The sequence below is a fragment of the Epinephelus moara genome, chromosome 9 (genome assembly GCF_006386435.1).
Source record: "Epinephelus moara isolate mb chromosome 9, YSFRI_EMoa_1.0, whole genome shotgun sequence".
NCBI lineage: Eukaryota > Metazoa > Chordata > Actinopteri > Perciformes > Serranidae > Epinephelus > Epinephelus moara.
In genome coordinates, this window is record NC_065514.1 from 11,804,775 (window position 1) to 11,829,213 (window position 24,439).

At 41.6% G+C, this 24,439-nt stretch overlaps 2 protein-coding genes across 2 annotated transcripts in view; both read left to right on the plus strand.

Annotated features, from left to right (window-relative positions):
- Positions 1-335: 335 nt before the first annotated feature.
- Positions 336-7,976, plus strand: LOC126395510 (AN1-type zinc finger protein 5-like). The gene is made up of 6 exons (XM_050053044.1): positions 336-566; positions 4,640-4,819; positions 4,940-5,087; positions 5,879-5,982; positions 6,201-6,329; positions 7,212-7,976. The coding sequence occupies exons 2-6, from the start codon at positions 4,663-4,665 to the stop codon at positions 7,358-7,360; spliced, it is 687 nt and encodes a 228-aa protein (XP_049909001.1). The 5' UTR covers positions 336-566; positions 4,640-4,662; the 3' UTR covers positions 7,361-7,976.
- Positions 7,977-14,735: 6,759 nt separating this feature from the next.
- The window catches only part of tmc2a (transmembrane channel-like 2a), a 15,293-nt gene continuing 5,589 nt past the window's right edge, over positions 14,736-24,439 (plus strand). Inside the window, exons 1-12 of the mRNA XM_050053181.1 lie at positions 14,736-14,948; positions 17,323-17,358; positions 17,470-17,914; positions 19,498-19,650; positions 19,860-19,950; positions 20,041-20,122; positions 20,209-20,315; positions 20,484-20,582; positions 22,140-22,282; positions 22,446-22,593; positions 22,759-22,947; positions 23,046-23,225. Of these exons, the coding sequence (XP_049909138.1) occupies positions 14,921-14,948; positions 17,323-17,358; positions 17,470-17,914; positions 19,498-19,650; positions 19,860-19,950; positions 20,041-20,122; positions 20,209-20,315; positions 20,484-20,582; positions 22,140-22,282; positions 22,446-22,593; positions 22,759-22,947; positions 23,046-23,225 (1,701 nt within the window). The 5' untranslated portion in view covers positions 14,736-14,920. The remainder of the gene's footprint in view (positions 14,949-17,322; positions 17,359-17,469; positions 17,915-19,497; positions 19,651-19,859; positions 19,951-20,040; positions 20,123-20,208; positions 20,316-20,483; positions 20,583-22,139; positions 22,283-22,445; positions 22,594-22,758; positions 22,948-23,045; positions 23,226-24,439) is intronic.

Sequence of the window (24,439 nt, forward strand, 5' to 3'; positions counted from 1 at the left end):
CTGGCAATTTTAAGCTGATTAATGAACGCACAGAAGTCTACAGGCAAGCTGGAGCTTACGAGGAGCATGTGAAGGCAACACATCCTATCAAACTTGTTGTCTCAGATCTACAGACAACACGGCTGCGGTGACTCTTCCTGATTACATGAACATTGATTTCTAACTAGACACCGAAGAAGGCTATGGTATAGTCTGTCTAGTCGGTCGAGGAAGCAGGTTTACTGCCTTGTAATAATAGCCTGAAATCTTTGATGGCTTCACTCCAACTCCGCTGCCTTCCAATCAGAGGATCACACTTTCCGTGACGTCCACCGGAAAAAGGAGAGGACGCAAACGCAGCACGTAAAACAAAACAGATGCCACCACAAATCAGCGACAGAGAGGACGTCAACCAAATTAGCCACCAGCTCTCCCAGGCGGAGTGGAGTCTTGTGTGAGAGGACTGGAGAGAGGCACACACAACGACCCACCTAGACGGCCCTAGTTAATATAGCTCCAAGATAAACTTATTCACTCCGCTGATCCAGAAAGTATCAAGAAAAAACGACGTTTCTCAGACACGGAAGGTAAGTTCACTACTAAAACCATAGCCAGCTAGCTTAAGTGGTTGGGAAGTTCCTGAAGTGGACGATAAAACAGTAATAAACAGTGTTAAAGTCGCGTTTCAATCTAAAATGAATGTAGACGTTAATGTAAATGTGAATTCGTTAGCTAGCGAGGATTAAAGAAATGTTCCGTTTGGTTAACACGTGTCGGTGAAAACTTTTCTCAAACTGTGAGGTTGTAAATTAAGTACAACTTTAGCATTTTATACCAGCTAGCTACTAAACCAATATTATCACGATATTATCATGTTTTTCAACACCTACTTGTCCACTAACTATAAATAAAGACGGTCTGTATTTAACGTGGCTAACGTTAATCTGCTAACAGCACCAACAGCGTTTAAATATCCGTTAACTAACGTTACTCAACTGTATCTTGTTAGCTAACGTACATAAATGTTTAACGGTTAATTTATGTCCCCGTTTAACAGTTTGTATTCACACGCTTATTTCCCGTGGTAATACTCCTAAAGTTACTTTATTATAAGTTATTGCCAAGTAACTTAGTTCGTCTGTGGTGGGAACAAAAACAAAGAACAGACAAAGGCAACAACAGTGTGCTAACAGTTTTCCGATTCGGCTAACATGTAGCATGCTAGCGTTAGCGAGATCACGAGAATCTGCTCACACGGTTGTTGTGGCTAACTACGGTTAGCTTACTAGCAAGCAAACTAAACCATACAGCACTAAACTGCGCTTTGTTTGCGTCGCTTGATACAAGAAACTTTTATAACTCGACTCCGAGGTGGTGATATTCACCGTGCCGGGTGACTGTTGGCATAGTTTTTAAGAGAAAGGCGTTAGCAGCGGCTGTTAGCTTGCTAGCATGACTCAGTGGATTTGTAGAAGTGGTACGGCTGTGGCCCGGTGTTTGTCAGGAAGCAACTGAAGATTGCAGCCTACATAAATGGTATTGATTGCTTCGTTGAGCTCATCTAAGTAGAAATGGGGTTATTGGGCTTTGGGGTGAGTTTGATGTTAGCATGCTGCCAGTATCACTAACTTGCATCTTGGGGTCAGTGAGTGATTTTGGCTTTTGTCTCAGTGATAAAAGTGCTCGACTCTTTAAGCGATAAACGTTACAGGTGTTGTGGTGATTTTTGTACCCATGTCAGGATCTATTCCCACAAGTCCCCCTGCCTAAGACAGTCTGAATTGTGTAGGATTTGGCAGCTCTGTTCTCACAATATGTTTCCTCCCATGGGTTAGAAAGCTGAGGGTGATCTGAGGGGAAACCTGCTCTGATGAGGATACACATTTTTGCATGATGCCAGCCCTGTTTACAGGGCACCCGAGGTTATTTATTAATAGACGTGTTTTTAGCCCTTACTCTATTGAGGTACCTCAGCAGTGTGCACCTCTGAGATCAGTGTCACATTGCACTCTTGTGACAGAGGAAAGCCGTCATACACAGATCCATGTGAGTCTGCATGAAGCACTGCAGTCTGCAGACACAAACACGTGAAGGCGCAGATTGCAGGGGTGTAGTGATGGCAGTGTGAGGGAGAGAAGGAGGCACCAGAACCTGAACTTAGTGAGGTGAATACTTCCCCTTTCGTTTCCCACATGTGTTGCCGGTGACTATAAACAGCCATCCCCTCAAGAGATATCTTCACAACTTCCTTTAATGTAATCATGAGGCTGATGCAAGTTTATATTTACTTGATTAAGTTTGGTTAGAGAGGAGGGGACTCACTCAGTCTGTGTTCAAATAAGGAAGGAAGCAGTAATTATGTCAGTAGCTTCACAGTCTGGTTTTAAGACCTACATGTTTTTCCTCCCGCAGGCGCATTTGTGACAAAATAGGTATGTTAAAGCTTTTACAGTCAAAATGTAAACTCATCATCCCGTTACCATTACAGCTGGAATGTTTTGATACTCATGCAGATACAAAAACCTAAAAGATTGGTATCAACAACAACATTGAAACTCTTTTAAAAGACTTTTTGATTATATAAGTGTTCCCATATTTAACAAAAGGAGTCAGAGTTCTCAAAAGTTGAATGCCGTCTCAACACCAGAAGCCCAACAACATTTTTGCCCAAATAAAACAGGCTAAAATTTGTAACAAAGTCGCCTACTTCAGGGCTTGACACTAACTTTTTTCCCAAGGAGCACATGTGCTCCAAAGTTGAAAAAGTAAGGAGCGCACAAAGAACTTTAGGGGCACAATGTAAATTGATCAAATAATGTGTTTTCCGTAATAAACGTGATGCAAATAGACATTTACAAGCAAAATTATTTAATGAATTTGTATACAAAATGTACAGAAAGGTAAAATCATCAAGTTTTGAAAAAGTATTGCAATTTAATTTTGTCTTTAATGTTATTATCTTATATATATTATATTTGCAATATGATTATCTTATATAATGTTATTACTATCCTAAAACATTCTCCAGGTCCTCTGAAACTCTGCAGGCCTTAAGCCTCTTTCACACAGAGCGCGATTTTTGCGGCACCCACCGCGGGGTAGAGCGCAGAGCAAGCGGAGAGCAAGGCGCACAAGACAGGATTTGGGGGAGTACAGGCTCGTTCAAGAGCTACAGCTCCATGGTAACCGCTTCCGGGTCTACTTCAGGCTCTTCTCTGCTATTGGACGCGCCGAGGTGTCGTCATAGCACGTTGCAGTGAAATTAAAAAAATTTGAATTCGAGCGCAGGCATCAGCTTGGCGGCAGAGCGGTGCGCTCTTGCTCCGCGGTAGCACATACACAATGAATGGGTTCGTTGGCGGAGGTCTGTGCTTTGCGCGCTCTGTGTGAAAAGGGCTTTATTTCCACCCTGCCCAGCAGTGGTACCGTGGCGAACGGTCCCTAACTGTGGGGAGAACAGAGTAGGCTTCCCTGTACGTAGGTCCGCCGCTTCCTCCACACTTTAACTTATTTCCACGCTGCCGACAGTGGGACTTTTCATTGTGCCGACAGTGGCTTGGAAACCGCCCATAACCGTGTCACATTGCGAAAAGGGAAGGCGACTGGAGTTCCTCCAACATTTGTGGTTAGATTATCATATTTTTTTATTGACAAAAATATAGGCTGCTTCGGCTGTTTTTTTTATGCGCACATGTGCCCCTAAATATTTTTTACAGTTCGCACACACCTATTTTTAGTCGCAAGTGCGAGTGAAACGCTCGCACTGTCGAGCCCTGTACTTGTATTGCCAGGGCTTTAAACCACATCTCAGTCTTCATGAGATCAAGACTGCTGGTCACATACAATGCAAAAGACCAATCATTGAATCAAGATAGGTTGTGATTCTTATCCCCAACTGTTATCTCATCATTGATGTTCCACATGTAGGTCATGTGATGGCACCTGAGCGGTCTCATCTGCTGATACAGAGAGTGAGATATGAGTTAAATGTTAAAAAAAACTAATAAGTGGATTATTTGGTCAGTCTCTCCGCTCTTTTACAGTGTTGTTTGACCTTGTGCAAAGTAGAATATAATGATGTGTTAATTGCATCAAGTAGCTCAGCAGCTAAATAAACCAGAGCCAGATGTGGTCATGTGTTAATAAAGAGTGATTAATTAATGATTGCTACCTGGTAATGCACAGTGTGGTATGAATGTGTTAAGAGGAGTTGACTGTCACTTGTGTGATTTAGTTGGCAGGGGTGAAAATACACTGTCCTGACCTGTGAAACAGTTATTCATTTGTTTACTTACATTTGCAAAATATGACAAAATCAAACCGCAATATTTCCCGACTCTTAACCTGGGTATTAAAAGTTTGCTGTGAGTTTAGTTGAGTCCTAATATACCCCAAACTCCAGGCAAGAGACACAGGTTAACAGATTGTTAACAAGCTTTACAAAGAGCCATCTGAATAGTATTGAACAGGTGGTTTTTAAAAAAATGTTTTAGCCACTTGTGGGTATGTCTAAGTCTTTGTACAAAGTGATTTCACTCAGTAAACAGTTCTGGAGGTCTATTTATCATTAAGGCCAGGTTTCTTCTACTTTGTACCTTGGTTGTACCCACACAGACACTCATCACTCCAGCATGTGTCTTTGTTTGTCTCCTCTTGTCAGCTCACCAGGCGGCAGACATCGCTATGGCCCAGGAGACCAATCAGAGCCCAGTTCCTATGCTCTGTGCTAATGGCTGTGGTTTCTATGGCAACCCTAGGACTAATGGCATGTGCTCCGTGTGCCATAAGGAGCACCTGTCAAGGCAGAACAATGGAGGAGTCAGTACTTTGAGTACTGTGGGTAAGACCCGCTGTGTCCGTCACAGTTTTTTTTTTTGTTCCCATGTTTCCACGTGTATGCAGGACAAAACTCTCAGCCTTTGTATCTGACTGTAACATGCAGTGACATTTTCTCCCCCAGGCAGCAGCAGCGGCCCCACAGCTGAGGCTTCTGCCATCCAGAGGTTAGAGGCCACCTTGAATAATGCTGCAGCGGCTGCAGTCGCCGCTGCAGAGGTGGCAGCCGAGGCCGCTGCCTCTGCTGAGGCTGCTGCTGCAGAAGCTCTCAGGTGAGGGGAACCACCAGGGTTTACTATACTGCCTTCAAACAAATCCTGTGATGTCACAGTTTTGAAATGGGAAGTGGAGGATGCAATATGTGCTCAGCTTCTAATGGCTGAAATACATGGAGCACGCATATGATGCTTCATGATGTAGAGGCAGTGCCGGATTTTTTACCTGCTACACAGGCTCTGTCTCTGTTTTAAAATAATTTTAAACCAAGTTTACTATTTTTTTAGGCAATTCTTTATGGTTTTAAACCTGTTGGAGAGCTGCCGAACTTCCCGTAGAGAAAAAAAATAAGCCAGCTGTGTAAAAATAGAGATGAGGAGTGTGTTGTGGCTTCTGTGGTCAGTGTAGCAGCTTCAGTTAATTATAAGGACCATTTTGCTGTGGTTATGCTGCGGCAGACATGTGGCACCGTGTCCATGCCACAAGCATTTTGGCTGTAAGGGGGTTGAGTCCTGAGTACACTCCTGCTAGTTCTCAGCATCTTCCACAGGTTCTGGGATTTTTAATCACAATAACAAACATCATAATTTGCAAACTCAGTGCTTTCAAAATGTTTCCGCTTTAAAAAATCACGAATGCCACATCAGTGGCTCATTCATGTGGATTCTTCTTGTAAACACAACACTTTAAGGTACCATTAAACTTGTAATGATTACATCCTTGGTAGTATCTCATGAGAGTTTCTTCAGCAGATAAAGACAGTTGGATATATTGAAAATGTGGTTATGTAATTAATTTACTTTCCTGAAATATTAAGCTTTATTAATGTTCTGTTTATCTTTTGCAGTGGAGTTTCGACTGCCATTTCTGTAACACAACAGATGACTGAAATGAGCCTCTCCTGTGAGGAAAAAGGAGCATCAGCAAGCAAAGTAGACCTCACAGAACCAGGTGGGTTGGCTTTAGTGGGTACGTCATCCATCAGTGTGATGGAGTAAAATGTACTACATTAAAATACATTAACATTGCAATATAGAATTACATTCATGCATAAGGGGTGGGGTGTGTGTGGTTTAGTCAGATAAATGCTTATAATGATGTGCAACACTGCTGTGTGGGTTGGTAAGAGATACTTTACTGAGTTAAGTGTTTTATTTGTGCGTCTCCAGTGTTGACTCAGCCCACATCCTCAGCCTCTCATCCCTCCACTGCTGGCAGTGACGAGTCCAGAGCTCCAGAGCCCACCAAACCCAAAAAGAATCGCTGCTTTATGTGCCGCAAAAAGGTTGGCCTTACAGGTAAGAAGTGACACAGATAGCACGTTTAATGTCATTAGAGAATATCACAGATTTGTCATCGTTCTTTTTGGTCAAGCTTAAGCTGTTAACAATCATTTACCATCCCTGTTATATATTGGTTGATCTCGTCCTCTGCTTGGAGTGTAGGTCTCTCCCAGACCTCATTGTCTCCCCATTTATCCTTCTTTGAGTTAGCCGTTAACTGCTGCTAACTGCTTTTTAAATCTCCAGCTGGTGGACACATACGTCAGCAAAATGTCACAGCTGTGCCGTTGTTGCGGCCCGCACCTTTTACACAGACATTGATTTGGCTCCATACTACCTCTGCTGCCAACTCAAAAGCAGAACAACTCTGTCCCCTCATTCTGTATTCGTACCTTTTAGACAGAGCAGCAAGGAGGAATAACATCGAACATTCTTGTCTTAAACAGGAAGTGTAAAAGGGTTTATTGATTTCTAGGAGCCTCTTGTTAGAGTAGTTTCGTCACCGGTTTGGTTCCAGCTGGGGGCTTTTGTTCCGTGTTATGCCCCTCTTAACCCTCAATTTTTGTCTACCTCTTCACTGTCAAACTGTCCAGTAAAGGCAAGAATACCCCCAAAAAACCCCTAAAAAGTCAATGATATCAGATTTAAAGTTTTCTCAGAAGCTTAAGTACCTATTTTGTGGGCTTTACAGAATGTTCTTGCTTGAAAGATCCTGCAAAAGGTTACAGTTAGGTCCAGTATCTAAGTGTTTTTACCTCAAAATGTTGATATATGCCTCTACTACTCACTTCACATTATGTCGCATGTGTCCCAGGATGTCTACAGTCAGGGATGTTTAGCCACTGTAAGCGCTTGTTTTTGATTTGACTCGATTTGTCCTCTGCTGTGGCATTCCAGGTTTTGACTGCCGCTGTGGGAATCTGTTCTGCGGAATCCACCGTTATTCCGATAAGCACAACTGTCCGTACGACTACAAAGCTGAAGCTGCTGACAAGATCCGCAAAGAGAACCCTGTGGTTGTCGCTGACAAGATCCAGAGAATATGAAGAGGACTCTCAGTTTGACTGTGAACACTGAGAGTGATCGGCTTTAAAAAGAAAAATGGACTCGAGCCCAGCCTTCTGCCCGAAGGACCTGTTTTTGTTTTTTTTCTCCTCGTTTGTTACACGTTCAAGACTTTTCCCCCAGTGCATGAAAGTTCACGTATATTTTCAGCTTTGGTTCTTGTTTTTGTGTGAGTTTAACACTTCTGGAGGGTTGTAAATGAGGATGGGGGGGAGGGGTCCGTATCGTTGGAGATTACTGAAGAAAAAGTCATTAGTATTTTAGAAGATGCTGTCGATGGCTGCGCAGGCTGTCGCGCGATCCCGCTGAGATCGCCTGAACTCTGCCTGGAAAGAGCCCGGACACATGGGCCTATTTGGACTCTCAGACTTTTACTGCTGTTGGCTGATGGCGCCACCTCAGCCGTGCTTGCTCTCTGCTGGCTTGAGTAGCAAAATGGATGATTGTCTGTTTATGTTTGTGGCCTCCGCTTAACTCTGTGAGGTCAGAGTTTAACCCTCCTTAGTCGTCAGAATTTGCGTCCCGGTGAGTTTTTATCAACCTGAAATGCTTCTCTGTGCCGCCAGAGTCACATCCACTCCGCCCCTCCCCCCTCCCTTGTCAACACACAGCTCAGACATATTACTAGAGAGACTTTGAAAAAGAGACTTTAGCCCTTTCTTGCCGGCTCATACTCCTGCAGAGACTTTAGCCCTTTCTTGCCGGCTCATACTCCTGCCCTGCTGTGTGTGCGGCACTCGACACACCGTGGTTTGACAGTTTGCTTTGTTCTTCTTCTGTTGACATTTGGCTGAATGCTGTGACCCGTACTGTGCCAGAGATCTGGAGAGCAGGCATGTGGACTTCCTGCTTTTCAGGTCTTTAAAACCATCCACTGAAGTCACACGAGGATACAAATCACCTGACTGTTTGTTTCCTTTTTTTTTTTTTTCCCAGAAAAGTGTGTATGCCGTGTTGTTGTATGACAAGTAGCCTAAACTTGTATTAATGTTTTGCCTTTGGAAGGGTTTAGCTCCACTAATATTTTCATCTTTTACTTCACTATTGAATGTTTTCCTTGATTTTTTTTAATGTGAGCTGACAGAGTCACAGCGTTGGGAGTGTTGGAGTGTTGCATACTGTGTGTGTCAAACACAAGTATGTGTGTTTGTGGGTGTAAATGTGGATGGCTGGTGTGTATGAGGTTGAGTGGTCGTGTGCCGCAGCGACTTAGAGCTGTGGTCGTAGGTTATTAATCATTTTCAGTTTTTGAATTTTGGTCTGGCTGCTTAACCTGTGTTTCGTTTTTTTACCCTTTAGTTATGCAAGTTTGTACAAACATCTTTATTTATATACTGCAGTGCGCGTAATCTTCCAATAATAAAGAATAATTGTAATGATGTAAATAAATTATGTTCACAAATATAAAATCAAAGAGCTGCTTGGCCTTCATTCCTGAACGTTTGACCTCTGTTTTATGATTTTACTTTATCTCAAAGGGATAGTTCGGGTCTTTTGAAGTGGGGTGATACTAGATACTTACCCAAAGTCAATATGTTACATACAGTAAATGACAATTGGCATGTCACGAATTTGGAGAAGCAGACTGTAGAGTTCTGGCACTGAAGATAAGTTATGTACTTTAGAGAAAAGTCTCACAGCTTAACATTGCAGCAGACGGCCCTCTCTGATGGGGAAGTTGGTAAAGTTTCAGTTCCCCTTTTACGCTCTTGTCAAAACCACCAGACCCCATTGAGAAAAACGGTAATTTTAGCTTGCCTAACATAGGAACTGCTGGTCTACTGCTGCCTCGATAAGTGACTTTGTGTTATTGTGTGACTTTGGTGAATCAGAACTAACCCTTTAAAGCCAAGCGCTGTGTCTGCAGTGATGCTGGCGCTGTGCAGGACCGTCATGGTGAAGAGGGAGCTGAGCCGAAAGGCAAAGCTTTCGACTTACTGGTCCATCTACGTCCCAACCCTCACCTATGGTCATGAGCTCTGGGTAATGACTAAAAGAATGATGTCAGGGACACAAGCAGCCAAAATGAGTTTCCTCTGTGAGGTGGCTGGGCTCAGCCTTAGAGATAGGGTAAGGAGCTCAGACATCCAGAGGGAGCTCGGAGTAGAGCCGCTGCTCCTTTGCATCGAAAAGGTCAGTTGAGGTGGTTCGGGCATCTGATCAGGATGCCTCCTGGGTACCTCCTGCTGGAGATGTCCCTGACACATTCCACTGGTAGGAGGCCCCGGGGCAGACCCAGAACACGCTGGAGGGATTACATATCTCATCTGGCCTGGGAACGCTATAGGGTCCCCCAGGAGGAGCTGGAAAGTGTTGCTGGAGAGAGGGACGTCTGGAATTCTTGCTCAGTCTACTGCCCCCATGACCCAGCTTTGGGTATGCAGCTGAAAATGGATGGATGGATATAACGGCTTCTGTCAGACAGCAAAGTAAAGCCGTGAAAAATAAATAATATATATTGTTTGAGAACGTCCAGTGTTAAAATATATTTTCTCTGCATGTGTATGTGAAACATTTTCAACAGGTTCAGACGTTCAGCGCAGCATCCAGCTGACAGGTCCAGGCTGCTGACAGTCAGATCATCCGGTGTGTTTCCATGTGACTCGTGTCTCTGCAGGGAAACAGGATCTGCTGCAGTGAGCGTGGCCTCGGGTCACGTGACACCTGGTCCCCTGCCTCACCATGAGCACTGTATGATTCAATACACACACACACACGTGCAGAGTACACTCATTCATCAACATGAGTAGCGCATGATGTCATGAGCACTTCAGTTCCTCAGCCACTCAGCCCCCTCCTCCCCCGCCTTTCAGTAAACGCTGACCACGCAGAGCTTTTATCTTTTCACTGCTTACATACAGAAACATTCAGCTCTGGTTCTGTGTCAGCTTCAAACCCTTTTAAAATCATTTTTTATTTTTTACCTATTATTAATTTCCCATTTGAAATCTCTTCAGAAAAATGTGCCTACTTGGGCATAGAAGTGACAAAGCAATACTCCTCTCTCTTCCAGGCAAACGTCCCCCCTCTAATCGACAGATTACGGACTAGATTAGCATTTTGGGACACTGTCAATTTCTTTAATTGGCAGAATCAATGCCGTTAAGATGATTTTCCTCCCACAGATATTATATTTATTTCGAAACATCCCTTTTTTTCTTAAAAAAATGATTTGTCAAGCACTTAGACTGCTTAATAGTTCCCTTTGTGGGGATCTAAAGCCCACAGAATAAGTAAAAAAACATCTCTGTAGGCCTTAACTTGGTGGAGGATTAGCACTCCCAAACTTTAGCATCAGTGATTCGGACCTTTACCTTCAAGCTGGACACATCAACACCACTGTCTAATTGGTGAAAACTGGAGTAGGAGGACTGCCAACTGTAGTCCATAGGCGCAATCCTACTAGCCCCAACTACAGTTAACAAGTTATATTACAATAACCCTATTATACATAAGATGATTCGCACCTGGAAGCAAATTAGGTCTAATTTCATCTTAAACCTGTATCCCTTGTACTGCCCATTACCAGAAATCCCACCTTTGTCCCCTCCAACCTAGACGCAGCCTTCCGTACTATGTAGAAGGTGCCTTTGCTTCATTGATTCAACAACAGAGGAAATATGGACTGGAGAATAATAACTTTTCGCTATCTACAAGTTTGAGATGACATACGGAAATATTTGAAAGATTTTGAAAATGAAACGCAATCAAAAAAAGATGATTGTCTGAAACTGTCATCAAATGAAAGTAAGTTTTTTCCCCCCACATTTACAATACTACTACAATACTGCCAATTTATTCCATTATGTATATTTCATTAACTATATCCGTCCATTCTTTTATTGTAGGGGGTCAGAAAGCCGCCAGTGTCTTGTGAAGGTTTTCTCACCAGCGGATATCAAAACCCAGAAGTTTTAGTTGAAGTGTCCAGGTTGAAAGTCAGATTTTCCTTTAAATAAAAGTATAAAATAGAAAGTATCTAGTATTTTATGCATCTCAGACCTAAACTGTCTTATTACAGGACACTCCCAAAATATATTCCAGTGTTTGCATCCCTGGCTCCCGCACAATCTCCAGCACTTTGGAGCGTTTCCTGTAGCGTGTGCATAAAACCCTGATATAGTCTGGATATATTATCTTTGTTAAACTCTGATATGTAGGATCCTAAAACTACTTTCAGCACTGGGTCATTCAGATATGAACAAAAAAAACTCACAGTCTTACTGACTCTTATTTGATATTATTTAAAGTTTTGGATTCTTCTGTGCTCATCTGCTCAATATCTATTGGACAGCTAGTTTATTTAGTAACACACAGCCAAGCTACAGTAGTTATTGTTTAGTATATACAGTTATGTCAATTTACTTTTTATTTTATCTAGGGAATAGCCACTAGGGGGCACAACAGACATACAATCCCATTTTCCACTATGTAGAATTAGAGCAAAAGTCCAAACACTGATGCACTGTCAGACATATTGTGCAGCTGTTGTGACACTCTTAATTAATAAATGTATATTGCTTATACAGACAAAGTTACATTCTTATATTTATTTATTAATTACATTCAAAGTTGGTTAATGTTCACAGTTATGACTGTATATAATTGCAACAGACAAAAATATAACGTAGCATTTATTACTTTAAGTTTTGTTTCCCGTCAGAATCATTATTTAGTCCTTATGTCACACACACACACACACACACACACTTTCTTGCCATGCCACAGATGTGCAGTAATAAGGCAGCATCCGTAAGACTTGATCCATTAACTTTTAATTGCTCATGCATCTTTGATGGTGGTCATGCATGAAATATTGATTTAAAAAACATCTGATGGGATTTTAGACGTGTAGTTGTTTAGAAAATTGTGTCAAGTTCACAAATGGGTCCAGATTTGAAGAGAAAATGGTGAATGTCCTGCTGTTTGGTTAGTTTTTGTAAACAGTACCATCACTCAGGGCATTTGGCCTTTTATAGACTAAATAGTAGGTTAATTAAATAATAATTATAATAATAGTAATAATAATAATCAACAATCTGTCAACGCAGATGATGACTATCTCTAATATGAAAGAGGTTGCTTGTAGTTATTAACCCACAGATAATTATCACCAACTCTGAACTTTCCCTCAGCTCTGTGGAGCTTTTCATCTTCTCTTGACTCATTGTTTTGGTTCACTCTCACAGCTCTCATCAGTTTTCAGTGAGCTTTAAAAACTCAAAGGAAAAGGAATATTGAATATGACAGTTACTACGTGGGCATCAACACGACTCCAAATGAATGTTAACGTTGCTCTGTATCTTCTGGATGTGTAAATACGCGACACTTTGCTAACAAGTGTGCATATCATCTCAAAAGGTGATAATATCACAGTGTTGTATTTAATGCACGCTCTGTTTCATGTGTTTTGCCCTCTTGTGGGGACGCTATTGGTTTACTGCATTAAAGGAATACCTCATCCGTGAAATGATCATTGTACATCAGTTACTCACCCTGTGGTATGTTGAATTCTTGGAGGAAACTTTTTCTTGCATGCCTCTACGATGAATAAAGAATGCAAAAATGAATTTAAGTCATAGGCAACTGTGTTTAAAAACAGCGAAACAATATCAAAACATCCGTTAAAAAACTTGCATACTATACTTGTGCAGTATAATCCAAGACTCATTTATCTAGTCGTATACTCAGTGCTTCCCAAACAGGCAGCCCTTTCCAATGGGGAACTGAACTAGAAGTAAAACTTATCTATGCTCTCTTTAAAGCCAGACTCCATTGACAAAACCAGTAATTCTTCTTCGCTAAACACGGGAGCTTTTGGTCTACCACTGCCTTGATCAGTAGATTGTAATATTGTATAGTTACCCTTATAGCACCAAAGTGACACGATAATGCTGACTAACTAAGGGGCTGTGCACATGCTGTGTCTTCAGTTTCCTGGAAAACGCATGGTCGGGCACTGGGTGCTACTCATGTGCCTTTTCTGTGCCAGCTTTCAAGAGCGCAGCAGCAGGTTGCATCTGAAGCTGCTAAGCACCATATTATAGCCTATTTACCTGAAATCCTGAGTGCAGAGCTGATCTTCTTCTAGCTGCTGTTTGTAAGTGTGTAGGCCTAAAATATTGTCCATGAGACAGATGTAAGTCTCAAGGTAGCCCTGCACTAAAATGATCAACTTCTTTTTCATATTTACCACAAACTGATATTTATGGATGAAAGGAAAGATAACTGTCGGTTGTGATTGGTTGGTCCTCCTCACATGACATGCGGTGCATGCTGCTGTGCTTCAGAAGTTGAACTCAGTTTTTCCCAGGGCGCAGTGGTGACCGTGTTGCTCTGGAGTTTGAGCACACCTGCTGCACATCTACATTGAAAACAATGAATTTGAGGATGCAAAAAACATGGCATGTGTACGTACGGCCCTGAACTAATCGAGGTAGCGATAGACCAGATGCTCCTGTGTTGACTGACCCACTTTTGGACCGCAACCCACCAGTTGGGAAACACTGCTTTAAAACATGTCATCAAAATGTATTAACTTACGGTAGCTTGTAATGGCCACGAAATAATAGAGATCTATGATAATCTGTGTGTTTATGCTCACCAAAACCAAGATTTGCAGAAGTACTTAAGGATCTAAATATGTTAAACTTAGTACGACAGGTGTGTCACCTCGAGCACACTCACCTGTCCCCCAGCACAAGTCTAGAAGGTGTGATCCGTGTCTCACCTGTGGGAATTGCCAACCGTGTAATGGAATCATTTTGGATGTGAAAAATGAGCTCCACTCTATTATTTAATGAGGCTGTGAGGTGTTTCTCCGCACAGTTTCCAGCTCTGCACACACAGTTAGCTGCTGTCAGTCTCCACTGCACGTTGGCTACACCTGCTGGGTTTCCATTTAAAACGTCTAAACAGAACAATACTGCAACTGCAAGGTCATCTCTGGGTATTTACTGTTTGCCTAATGAGGCTCGCATAGAGAAACCTATACCTTCATTAAATCTTTAGGGCGTCTGGTCTTCTTCTGGTGTGTCTGTGTGTGTCTGCGTGTGTCTGTGTGTGTGTAGTCTCCAATAACAAGATGAGTGAGAGTGTCTACAGGCACTTCATTTGATGTGCTCCTTTGGTCATTTAGGAACTACAAAACACTATGAAGCCTAGATTAATCAAGCCACACTGACTGCTGTTTCACTTCTAAGAGTCAAAGGCCTGATATGAACCACCTGTGTGACCCACAGCTGTATATCAACACCTCTAATGTAGTTCAGAATAAAATATAAATGCCCCAGCTCTCTGAGAATAACTTGCCTTTCTACTTTTTAAGCCTCGGCTGATCACCTTCAGTTTCCAGAATTCACTGCACCTATCTGAGAACACCTGTTGAGAGAGGGTCACATGCAGCAGTCGTCATAGTGACGGCACCGTCAGATACCTGAGTTGGATGCTGGCGGGGAGCCGAGGCAGAGGAGAAACGACCTGCTGGGGGGTGAGACTGGGTGAACGCTGCAAAGGACTCAAAGGAGTTTTTATTTTTCATCATGCCGAGAAAGAGAGACACGGATGATGGTGAGTGGAAGATGAAAGGATTCATTTGTTCTGTAGGTTATGATGATTTAAGTTGTGTAGGTGTAGAAAATTGTTTTTATCATAACAAATTTTTAAGTATTATTTGTGTTGTAACATTAACTTCACTTTGATATGGGCATAAATCACTTATTTTGTTATTGATCTTTAGCACCACACATTTCGGGCCCTATGCGTAAGCAGTCTCTGTGGGCCCCTGTCCTTCCTCTCTTGATCCATGCCTCTCTCAAGCACCTTTACTTTCTGTCTGTTTCCCATTCTTGGGGAAAGACATGACAGTGTGCGTTGGTGCTCCGGCAGCAGAAGCAGTCGCTCACTTGGCTCTAGCTGCATTCAGAGACGAATCCTATTGCACGGGCAGACTAAGCCATTTTGAGCCTCCCTGCCCTGTTTGGTTCAGTTCAATCGAACTCAAGTTTGTTTGCCCCCTAACTGCGGTTCAATAGGCAGGTGTGAACACAGCAATCACACTCAGGTGCGCACCAAAACAACCAGACCGAGACCTTCTTGAAGAGGTGGTCTCAGTCCAGTTACAAACGAACTCTGGTGTAGTTTGTTCATGGTGAGAATGTGTTCCGACCTTGATCTGAACCAACTGCAGTCACATGACACATTGTTTGGGTTAAACATGAGCATGTTACAGTCCTGGAGGATTATTAATGTGCACCTCCTCCTGTACTGCCTTAATATGCACATTCAGCACATCCAATGCATCAAAACATTGTTTTCTAGCTGGAGCCGCGCCTCGTTTTCAAACTGCAAACAAAACCAAGGACCCCCCTCCTGCCCTGTGTAATTAGTCCCACTTTTCCCCCCACTAAACCACCCCTGCTACTTACAGACTTTGTACAACATTATATGCTTCAGTGCCAGAGGTGTATTCAAGTCATGTGACTTCTGGCACTTTTCCACGAGCAGAAACTTAATGAATTGTAGCATAGCCATCATTTACAGGTTCTGCTTTTGTTTCCACTGGGCTATGTTGGGCTGAGTTCCAGGACCTAATGGAAATGTGAACTTGTGGTTATTAGAGGTCGTATACATGATATGCTTGGCGTCCAAGTTGTTAAGCAGTGAGAACACCACTGCTTGGCAATGGCATCTAGAAGCCACTAAGGCTAAGAATTTAGCAAGCCAGCATAATGACAATGGAAAAAAAGGGGCCACTGGGAAAATCAACATTTTAGTCAGATGTGTTATGAAATTACAAAGAAAAACTTTATATGTCAAAAATTAAAATATCATAACACACCATACACCAAAAATAAACTGTCAAGGTTTCCACCATTTCTGAAAACATCAGTAAACACTTGTGAACTTGGAGCTTTCAGAAAATTCCTTCGTACAAGATCATTTAAGCACAAGAAGAGGGTGTTCATATGGACTCATCTTGTGAACACGGTGAACACTACATTATTTGAAGGCAGCTTAAATTTGGGCACAGTTAAGGATGATACTAAATGCAGGTTCCAGGTACTTTAAGGGGATTAGGGTTTAACAAACAAGTACCCAGTTACAGAAAAACTGCTCCGGAGCACAACGAAATGTGAAAAATTCCATAGGGAATACACAGTGACTGCTAACATGCTTCAGCAAGTTCAGCGTGTTAGCATGCTGCTAATTAGCACTGTACGCAAAGTAGGCTACAGCATGGCTAACGGGAAGGGTATTAGTTCCTCAGGTTTTGTTCATGAGCAAAATTATTAGACACGTTGAAATTTCCAGCCTTTCTTTCATCAGTCTTTCTGAAAAGATGTACAATGTTCATGGCATTTAAACATGTCACAGTAATGCTATAACACCTTTTGTGTTTTTATTTTAAGAACATGGAAAGAAGGCAATGGACAACTAAAGAAGAAATGACCCAAAAAATTTGCAAAAATTAAAAACAAGAAAATTAGTGGAAAAAAATATGCAGAAAGAAAGAAAGTAAAAAAATAAACAAAGGAAAGAGTGCTTAATAATTCTAATACAAAATAACAAAATATAAAAATGATGTTGAATACTTGCGAAAGGCGAAAGAAAATGCAAAAGAAAAGTGATGTGACTCCAGGTTTCAAAGGGTTAAAGGGATTTCTGAACCAAACTAACTGCTTAAAATTTTTAAGTTATTACAGTAAATCCTGTTGACAACATAAATGTCTGTACAAAAATTACCTAACATTCCATCCAGTAGTTGTTGAGATATTTCAATCTGGACCAAAGTGGTGGACTGACTGACCGATTGACATTGCCATCCTTGGAGCTACGGCAGTAGAGTGGCTAAATAAAATAGGGAACAAGTTTGTTGAAAATGTATTATTTTTTATGATTTATTGTAGAATTAATGTTTTTTTGTGTGTGTGTCTTTTCTCAGTTGAAATAGAGGTTGACGCTGACAGTGACAGTGATGGTGAGTGGATAAAACCACATGTCATGGAACTGATTTAAAAGGAATAATTATCTAATCTAATAACCCCAATACTGAATACGTTTTTTTGTGTTTTATTTGGTCTTACTGTAGACGGCACCACCCAGAGGAGAACAAACAGAAGACAGGGAGCTGGAAGAGGAGGTGCAAGGGGAAGAGGGAAAAAACCAGCCAGTGAAGACGAAGATGAGGACGATGAGGATGAAGCTCCCAGGGGCCGCAGGGGGGCAAACAAGAGGAAGCCAGCCAAGAAGCGTGGAGGTGGAGATGATGATGATGATGATGATGAGAGTGAAGATGAAGCGCCCAAAAGAAAGCCGAAAGGAGCAGCCAATAGGAAGAAAGGAGGCAAAGCTCAGGACAGCGACGAGGACAGCGATGATGGGAAAGGAAAGAAGGGAAAGAAGGGGGGAGGAAAGAAAGGAGGGAAAGAGGAGGAGGACAGTAAGGGTAAGAAGGGGGACGCCAAAGGGAAGGACAAGGGGAAAGACAAGGACAATGACAAAGACAAGAAGAAGAAAAAGAAGAAGGACGACAGGTAAGAAGTCACTTACCTCTACCTGTAGAACTGTTGACTGAAGACTGACAATTCAAGCTTTGCTAGCTGGAGGGTGCATCGTTCATTACAGCCCATAATATGAGAATAATGTCATAATGACATTTGTTCATCCTCTGGGAAGCATGAACGTATTCGACAATCTTCATGTGTGTTTGAGACCAGTTTCCTTGCAAAGATTACTACCTTTTAGATTTTGATATTTCTGTGCACAAATGACAGTTTTTCCTCTATGAAAAGGTCAAGATTATTAGGAGTCATCCTCTGGGGAACATGAATACCCCCAGCATAACTCATGGAAATCTGGTTAGTAGTTTTTAGTATGCAAAGTGACATTTTTGGTCTAAGGGGAGTGCTTTCAGAAAACTCATACAGGTGCCAAAATAGAAAGGTTTATCATCTGGGGAGCATTAATATTGTGGTGTGTTGGGGCTAAATGGGTGGAGTTTCCCAGCATGTTGTGGGACAGTGTGTTTAAGGCCATAAGCTGAAGGAAACTGTGTTTGAATGTGTTCTAAATCACTCATATGTTACCTTTTACACAGTGATTAATGGTTATGTATTTCACAATGGGTGTAATGGGTTACGGTTAATGTTGTGGTAAAAGATATATTGCACCTCAAGTTAAGTTGTACACATGGTTCGTGACCTCTCGTCTGTTTAAGTATCACAGAGTCAAATGGGTAGATGTACTATGGACTACTATGGAGCGATTCGTGGTTTAGAGTTCATCTTTCTGCTGTCTACTTTTAAACAAGAGACCCCAGCTTGCCACACTATACACAAGAAATTCCACGGCAAGCTACTCGATCATGCTAATAACAATACTTGCAGTTAGCTACTTTCTTGACCTAACATTCCCAACCTGTTTGATGTGTCACCCCTCAAAGTCAGGTTAATGTCTACTTGTGATCCCCCCAGGTTTTTTTTTTTAGCCAAGGTAGCATTGTTGGCAGTATTGGTCGGTTGGTAGGTTGGTCTACAGTGATATGGATTGCCATGACAGTTTGATTTTGTTGTTTGTTTGACATTCATGGTTCCTAGAGGATACATCCTACAGACTTAAGTGATCTCTTGACTTTTCCTGACACCACCACAACACTGACATTTTGTCTTTTTAACTATTGGATGGATCGTATATAATTTGGTACCGATGTTCATGGTGCCCAGTGGATGAATTCTACCGACTTTAGTGCTCTCTTTAGTATTGCTTAAGCGCCACCATCAGGCCAAATTTCAAATTTCTCTACTTTGGTGTATAATTGAATGACATTCCCATCAGCCTCAGCTGTACTTTGTGTTTAGTGCTAATTAGCAAATGTTAGCATGCTACAGTAACACACAAGACAGTGAACATGGTAAATACTCTGCTTGCTAAACATCAGTATATTGACATTAGCATTTAGCGTAAAGCACCACTGTGTCTAAGTACAGCTTCGCACAGCTGTTAGCATGGCTGTAGACTCTTAGTCTCATTTTCTCTGTTTGATATGGCCTGAAGCAGTGAAACAAGTAATTCACAACTGTGTTTCTGTCTTCATCTCCATCTGTCTTTCCTCTTCCAGTTCATCTGATTCCAACACGGACTCCGAGGAGGAGGAGTCCATGTCAGAGGGAGAGATGGCTCGGCTGATGGAGGAGGTGGAGGAGAAGAAGAAACTCATCGCCAACATCAGGAACAAGCCGTGGAGGATGAAGCGGAGGCTCGTACACCTAAAGTAATATCTTACACCTGTCCTGGTTTCCAGCTGGATATGGAATAAAAGTTCTTCACCTCAGCCCAGAATCACAGAGCCGTAGATCAAGTGTTGATATGAAAAAATACATAATTTTTACTCATATTTGGGGTCATTTTAGTTGTCAAACACACAAATACAGCTCTTTTTAATGGGCATTTACCTCACATGTGACCTTATTGTCTTCTCAGGGAGGCTCAAGAGTTTGTGGATAAGTTTGAAGGAGCTCTGGGCAAAGGAAAAGGCAGGAAGTGGTACGCCTACAAAGTGATGATGACAAAGGTTAGGCACAAAATTCAAACTGTCTATATCCTCTGTGCTTTCTTCTTGTGTGTGTTTTACTTCTCTAAATTTCACTGTTTTTGATCTCAGAAATGGATCAAGTTTCAGAGGGATTTTGAGAACTTCAGAACAGCTTGTATCCCCTGGGAGAGGAAGATCAAAGAGGTGGAAAGTAAGTACACACGGTGGCGTTTACCAGCTGAACAGCGACCCCCAGTGGACAGATGCTGAGCTTAAAAATCTTCTCAATGTCCTCAGGTCACTTCGGGTCATCTGTGGCATCTTACTTTATCTTCCTGCGCTGGATGTACGGCATGAACCTGGTCCTTTTTGGTTTCACCTTTGGACTGGTGGTCATCCCTGAGGTGAAGTGATGTCCTGTGTCTGAATTTAAAAGCTGAAATAAAATCTATTCATGTTATTTTATTAGTATAAAATTAATGCACGACAAAATGGAAATTAATAAAGATTCAGTAAAATATAACATAAATCAATTCAGTTCATTAAATAAAATAATCTTATTTATTCTCCAGGTCCTGATGGGCCTTCCCTACGGGTCCATTCCCAGGAAGACTGTACCCAGAGCAGAGCAGGACACCGCTCAAGACTACTCTGTCCTCATGGACTTTAACGTGAGTCTTATGTGCAGTATAATGATTTAAATGTCAACCAATCCATCAATCAAACGTATTTATATAGCACTTTTCACACAAACAGAATGCAATGTTGCTTCACACCATAAAAACAATAGAACAAACAAATAAGGATAAAAACTCAAAATAAAAAACAATTTTAAATCTGTCAATAAATAAGTAAATCAATAAGTTAGAATAAATAAATAAGTAACAAAATAGAAGAATATGCCAGCTAGAAAAACAGATTTATACATATAAATAGATAGATAAATACACAATAACAATAAATACAAAATAAAAAAAGACATTAAGTTCAATGAAAGCCACGCTAAAAAGGTAGGTCTTGAGTTTGCTTTTGTTTGCTTTTTATGCCCAGCCCACACTGGTTTCAGTGCACACATTTTCAAGAGTCCAAAAATAAAGAAAATTGGGTCACATCTACAAGAAAGTTTATAGGTTTGTAATTAAGCATACATATACATTTGTAACCTACAGGGGGAATCAAATTAATACTGATTCAATAGTCCATCTTGCTCTGATATCTCCCCATGCGTGTATGTGCACAGGTCCAGTTTGTGTATGTGTGTGTATTTCAGGCCTGTGAGTGTAATGCGTAAAAACTAGAGAATACGATTTCTGATGAAATTGTGGGTGTGAATGCTGCATGTTGAAAAGTTTACGCTACACTGCAATTCTCGCTTTAAATGTTGAATAATACCATTAATGTATGAATGCTGTGGAATATTTTAATATATCTGGTCTCAGTTAACAGTGAGTTCAATGGTTAGTGGTGTTTCTTTCACCTTCAAGCTCACTGTACCAAACGTCTAAGTCAGTTTTGACAAAAATGATGTATGTAGAGTAAAAATTCTGGGCGGGACAGCGAGTTAAGGAGAAATGTTTAAGAAGCTTTCTGCACTCTGACAGTTGAGTCCCTAACTTTAGCTTTAAACATTCCATCCAAGTCTGAATATTTCAGAAAGTTTAAATGGGATTTTAAAGTTGAATATAACCTAGAATGTACAAAAAAGGTGTGGGATATTTTCAAGTTTGAATGGAGTTTCTATGTGAATGTATGAAAGAAGAAACAGGCTTTGAAAATGCCTGAAAAACCTTGAATTTGTGTCAAATTTGAACATTCCTCCAATCATTTGAATGGGGGAAAATTTCCTAGAAAATGGTGAAAGTTTGTAAGATATGTATAATAAAAATGCAAGCATGCATATCCTAATTGAGCTGAATATTTTGATGTTTGAATGGAGTTTCTGTGTTGAAACTGTGGAGGGCGTAGCATGAAAAAGAATGGGCAGAGTGTACAACTGAACTTCCCATTGAGAACAATGAAGTATGTTCAATAAAAATAAAAGAAAAAAATCACTGTTTCATTTTAAATGACATTTAATTATCTAGAAAGTTCTCTGAGATGTAATCCTGCTTTTCGAGAGTATCCTGGCTAAAATGGCAGCACAAATATGATGCACAAATGAACACAGGCACTAAAGGAAGATGAGAGAAGGAAAAAGTAAGTAATGACAGCACCTCTGCGTCTCTTAGGGCTACTGCAAATATTCAGTCCTCTTCTACGGCTATTACAACAACCAGAGGACCATCGGCTTGCTGAAGTTCAGGCTGCCTCTGTCCTACCTCATGGTCGGGATCGGCACCTTCGGCTACAGCCTGATGGTCGTGATCCGCACGTGAGTAAAAATGTGACAAAACAAAGCAAGACATGAGGTGTAAGGACATCAACATAAAATAAATGTGTGAATTTGCTGGTTAGTGATGGAAATATCAAAATTAATTTCGACAATGTGCAGGTCTGTCTGCCTACATGCTTATTAGGAAGTCTTTTTTCCCCAGAATGGCCAAGAACGCTGATGTCGGCGGTGGAGACGGAGACGAAGGAGAGTTCACATTTGCCTGGAAGATGTTTACCAGCTGGGATTACCTCATAGGCAACTCAGAGACCGCTGACAACAAATACGCCTCCATCACCACCAGCTTCAAGGTAACCAATGGCAACAACTTTACAAGAAACATACATGCACGTGTGCTGTATTTTCAGTACACCCGGTTTCATTTGAGCTTACTGCTACGCCGCTAACGCAGTCAATGACAGATGAAGTTCTCTGCTGACTGTAAATCCTTCCTCTTCCTGTTTTGACAAGAACAGGAGTCCATCGTGGACGAGCAGGAGAACCAGAAGGATGAGAACATTCACCTGCGGAGGTTCCTCAGAGTCCTGGCCAACTTCCTGATCACCTGCAGCCTCGGCGGCAGCGGATACCTCATCTACTTTGTGGTGAAGAGGTCTCAGGAGTTCGCCAACAGGGACGACCTCAGCTGGTATGAGAAGAACGAGGTAATGATGTTCAAACGGTTCTGCATTGTTGATAATGCCGACACTACTAGTTATTAAATAGATGATGTGAATGTTTTATTGGTGACTGTTTTGGACAGTTGGAGATCATCATGTCTCTGCTGGGTCTGGTGTGTCCTCCTCTGTTTGAGACCATCGCTGAGCTGGAGGACTACCATCCTCGAATCGCCCTCAAGTGGCAGCTCGGACGCATTTTTGCCCTCTTCCTGGGAAACCTCTACACCTTTCTGTTCGCGCTGTTTGACGAGGTCAACACCAAGGTATGGGATGGCCGTAGTGATGATAACTTTGCCGAACCCCATCAGACAAGCTTGGCCCAATATTGTTATTTTTAACTTCTGTATTTAAAACTTCAAAAGTGGTAATGTCATGAAATTTACTCAGCACATCCAGGCACCTGATTTGGGACTCTCCTCTAGTACCACACATGGACCAATATGTCGCACAGGATCTCTCATACATTTTATACCAGTGGTTCCCAACTGGTGGGATGCAGGTCCATTCTGAATGGATCACAAGTGACTCGCAAACGTGTCAAGTTTGTGAAAAAACACACTTCATTTTGAAGTACAGTGAATTTCCTGCACAGAGCTTTCATGTTGAAGTGTCATTTCCTGCTGTAGAGTGAGTGACTAATGGACAGCTGATTGACAGAGACAGCTAATTAGCTTGAAAACATGTCCAAATGCCAGTTTGATGCTAAATATATTAAACTGTGTGGACCTTGAACTAATGACTGAGGAGAAATCTGGACCCCATGGATTGACCAGTCGGGAACCATTGTTTTAAACTATTCTAATTTCTGTAACCCAAAGATCTTTTCTTTTCTCCAGTTCTGTTTCCACTTCTTTTGTATTTGTTTATTTTACTGCAATTACCCAGTGTTCAATGAGATTCTGCTTTTAAGGGGAATGTCAGTAGTGTTACCAAGCATACAGCCCCTTAAAGGAATACTTCACTCTCCAAATGACCATGTTGCAGCCTCTCTAACTGACAAAGGCTCAACCTGAGACCGGGACATGTGAATAGACGCTAGACGCAGTTTGCAGAAGGAAAAAGGCAAACGAAGTTTTACTATTACCAAAAACTAGTCCATACCCATTGGTAGCTTTGTCACCTTCTACCTATGCCAATCCTCAATGCCTATGCACAGTTTCACATGGATTGACCACGTTAGTGAGTAGAAAAACGTGGGACAGACAGAATGACTGACATACATAATCATAGAAACTGTCAGTGTGTCATTCTGTCAAACATACCATACCATGACTTAGTCATACCAAAAATTAGAAAAGAAAAAACTATTGGTCCACAGGGGCAAAAATTAGAAAAGAAAAAACTATTGGTCCACAGGGGGAGCCACAGCGATCGGTCACATTTAAGCCATTTTTAAGCATTTTTCTGTTGTTATAGCGCCACCCAGTTGCCAATTAGAGTTAAATTTCTCCAGTCACCTTGAGGCGTCCTGTTCTAC

Bases quoted from the DNA above. Each gene is read 5' to 3' on its own strand.
- LOC126395510 (XM_050053044.1), top strand. From the start codon at position 4,663: ATGGCCCAGGAGACCAATCAGAGCCCAGTTCCTATGCTCTGTGCTAAT. The intron at 5,088-5,878 runs GTGAGGGGAACC...TATCTTTTGCAG, and splicing joins GCTGCTGCAGAAGCTCTCAG to TGGAGTTTCGACTGCCATTT. The intron at 5,983-6,200 runs GTGGGTTGGCTT...GTGCGTCTCCAG, and splicing joins AGTAGACCTCACAGAACCAG to TGTTGACTCAGCCCACATCC.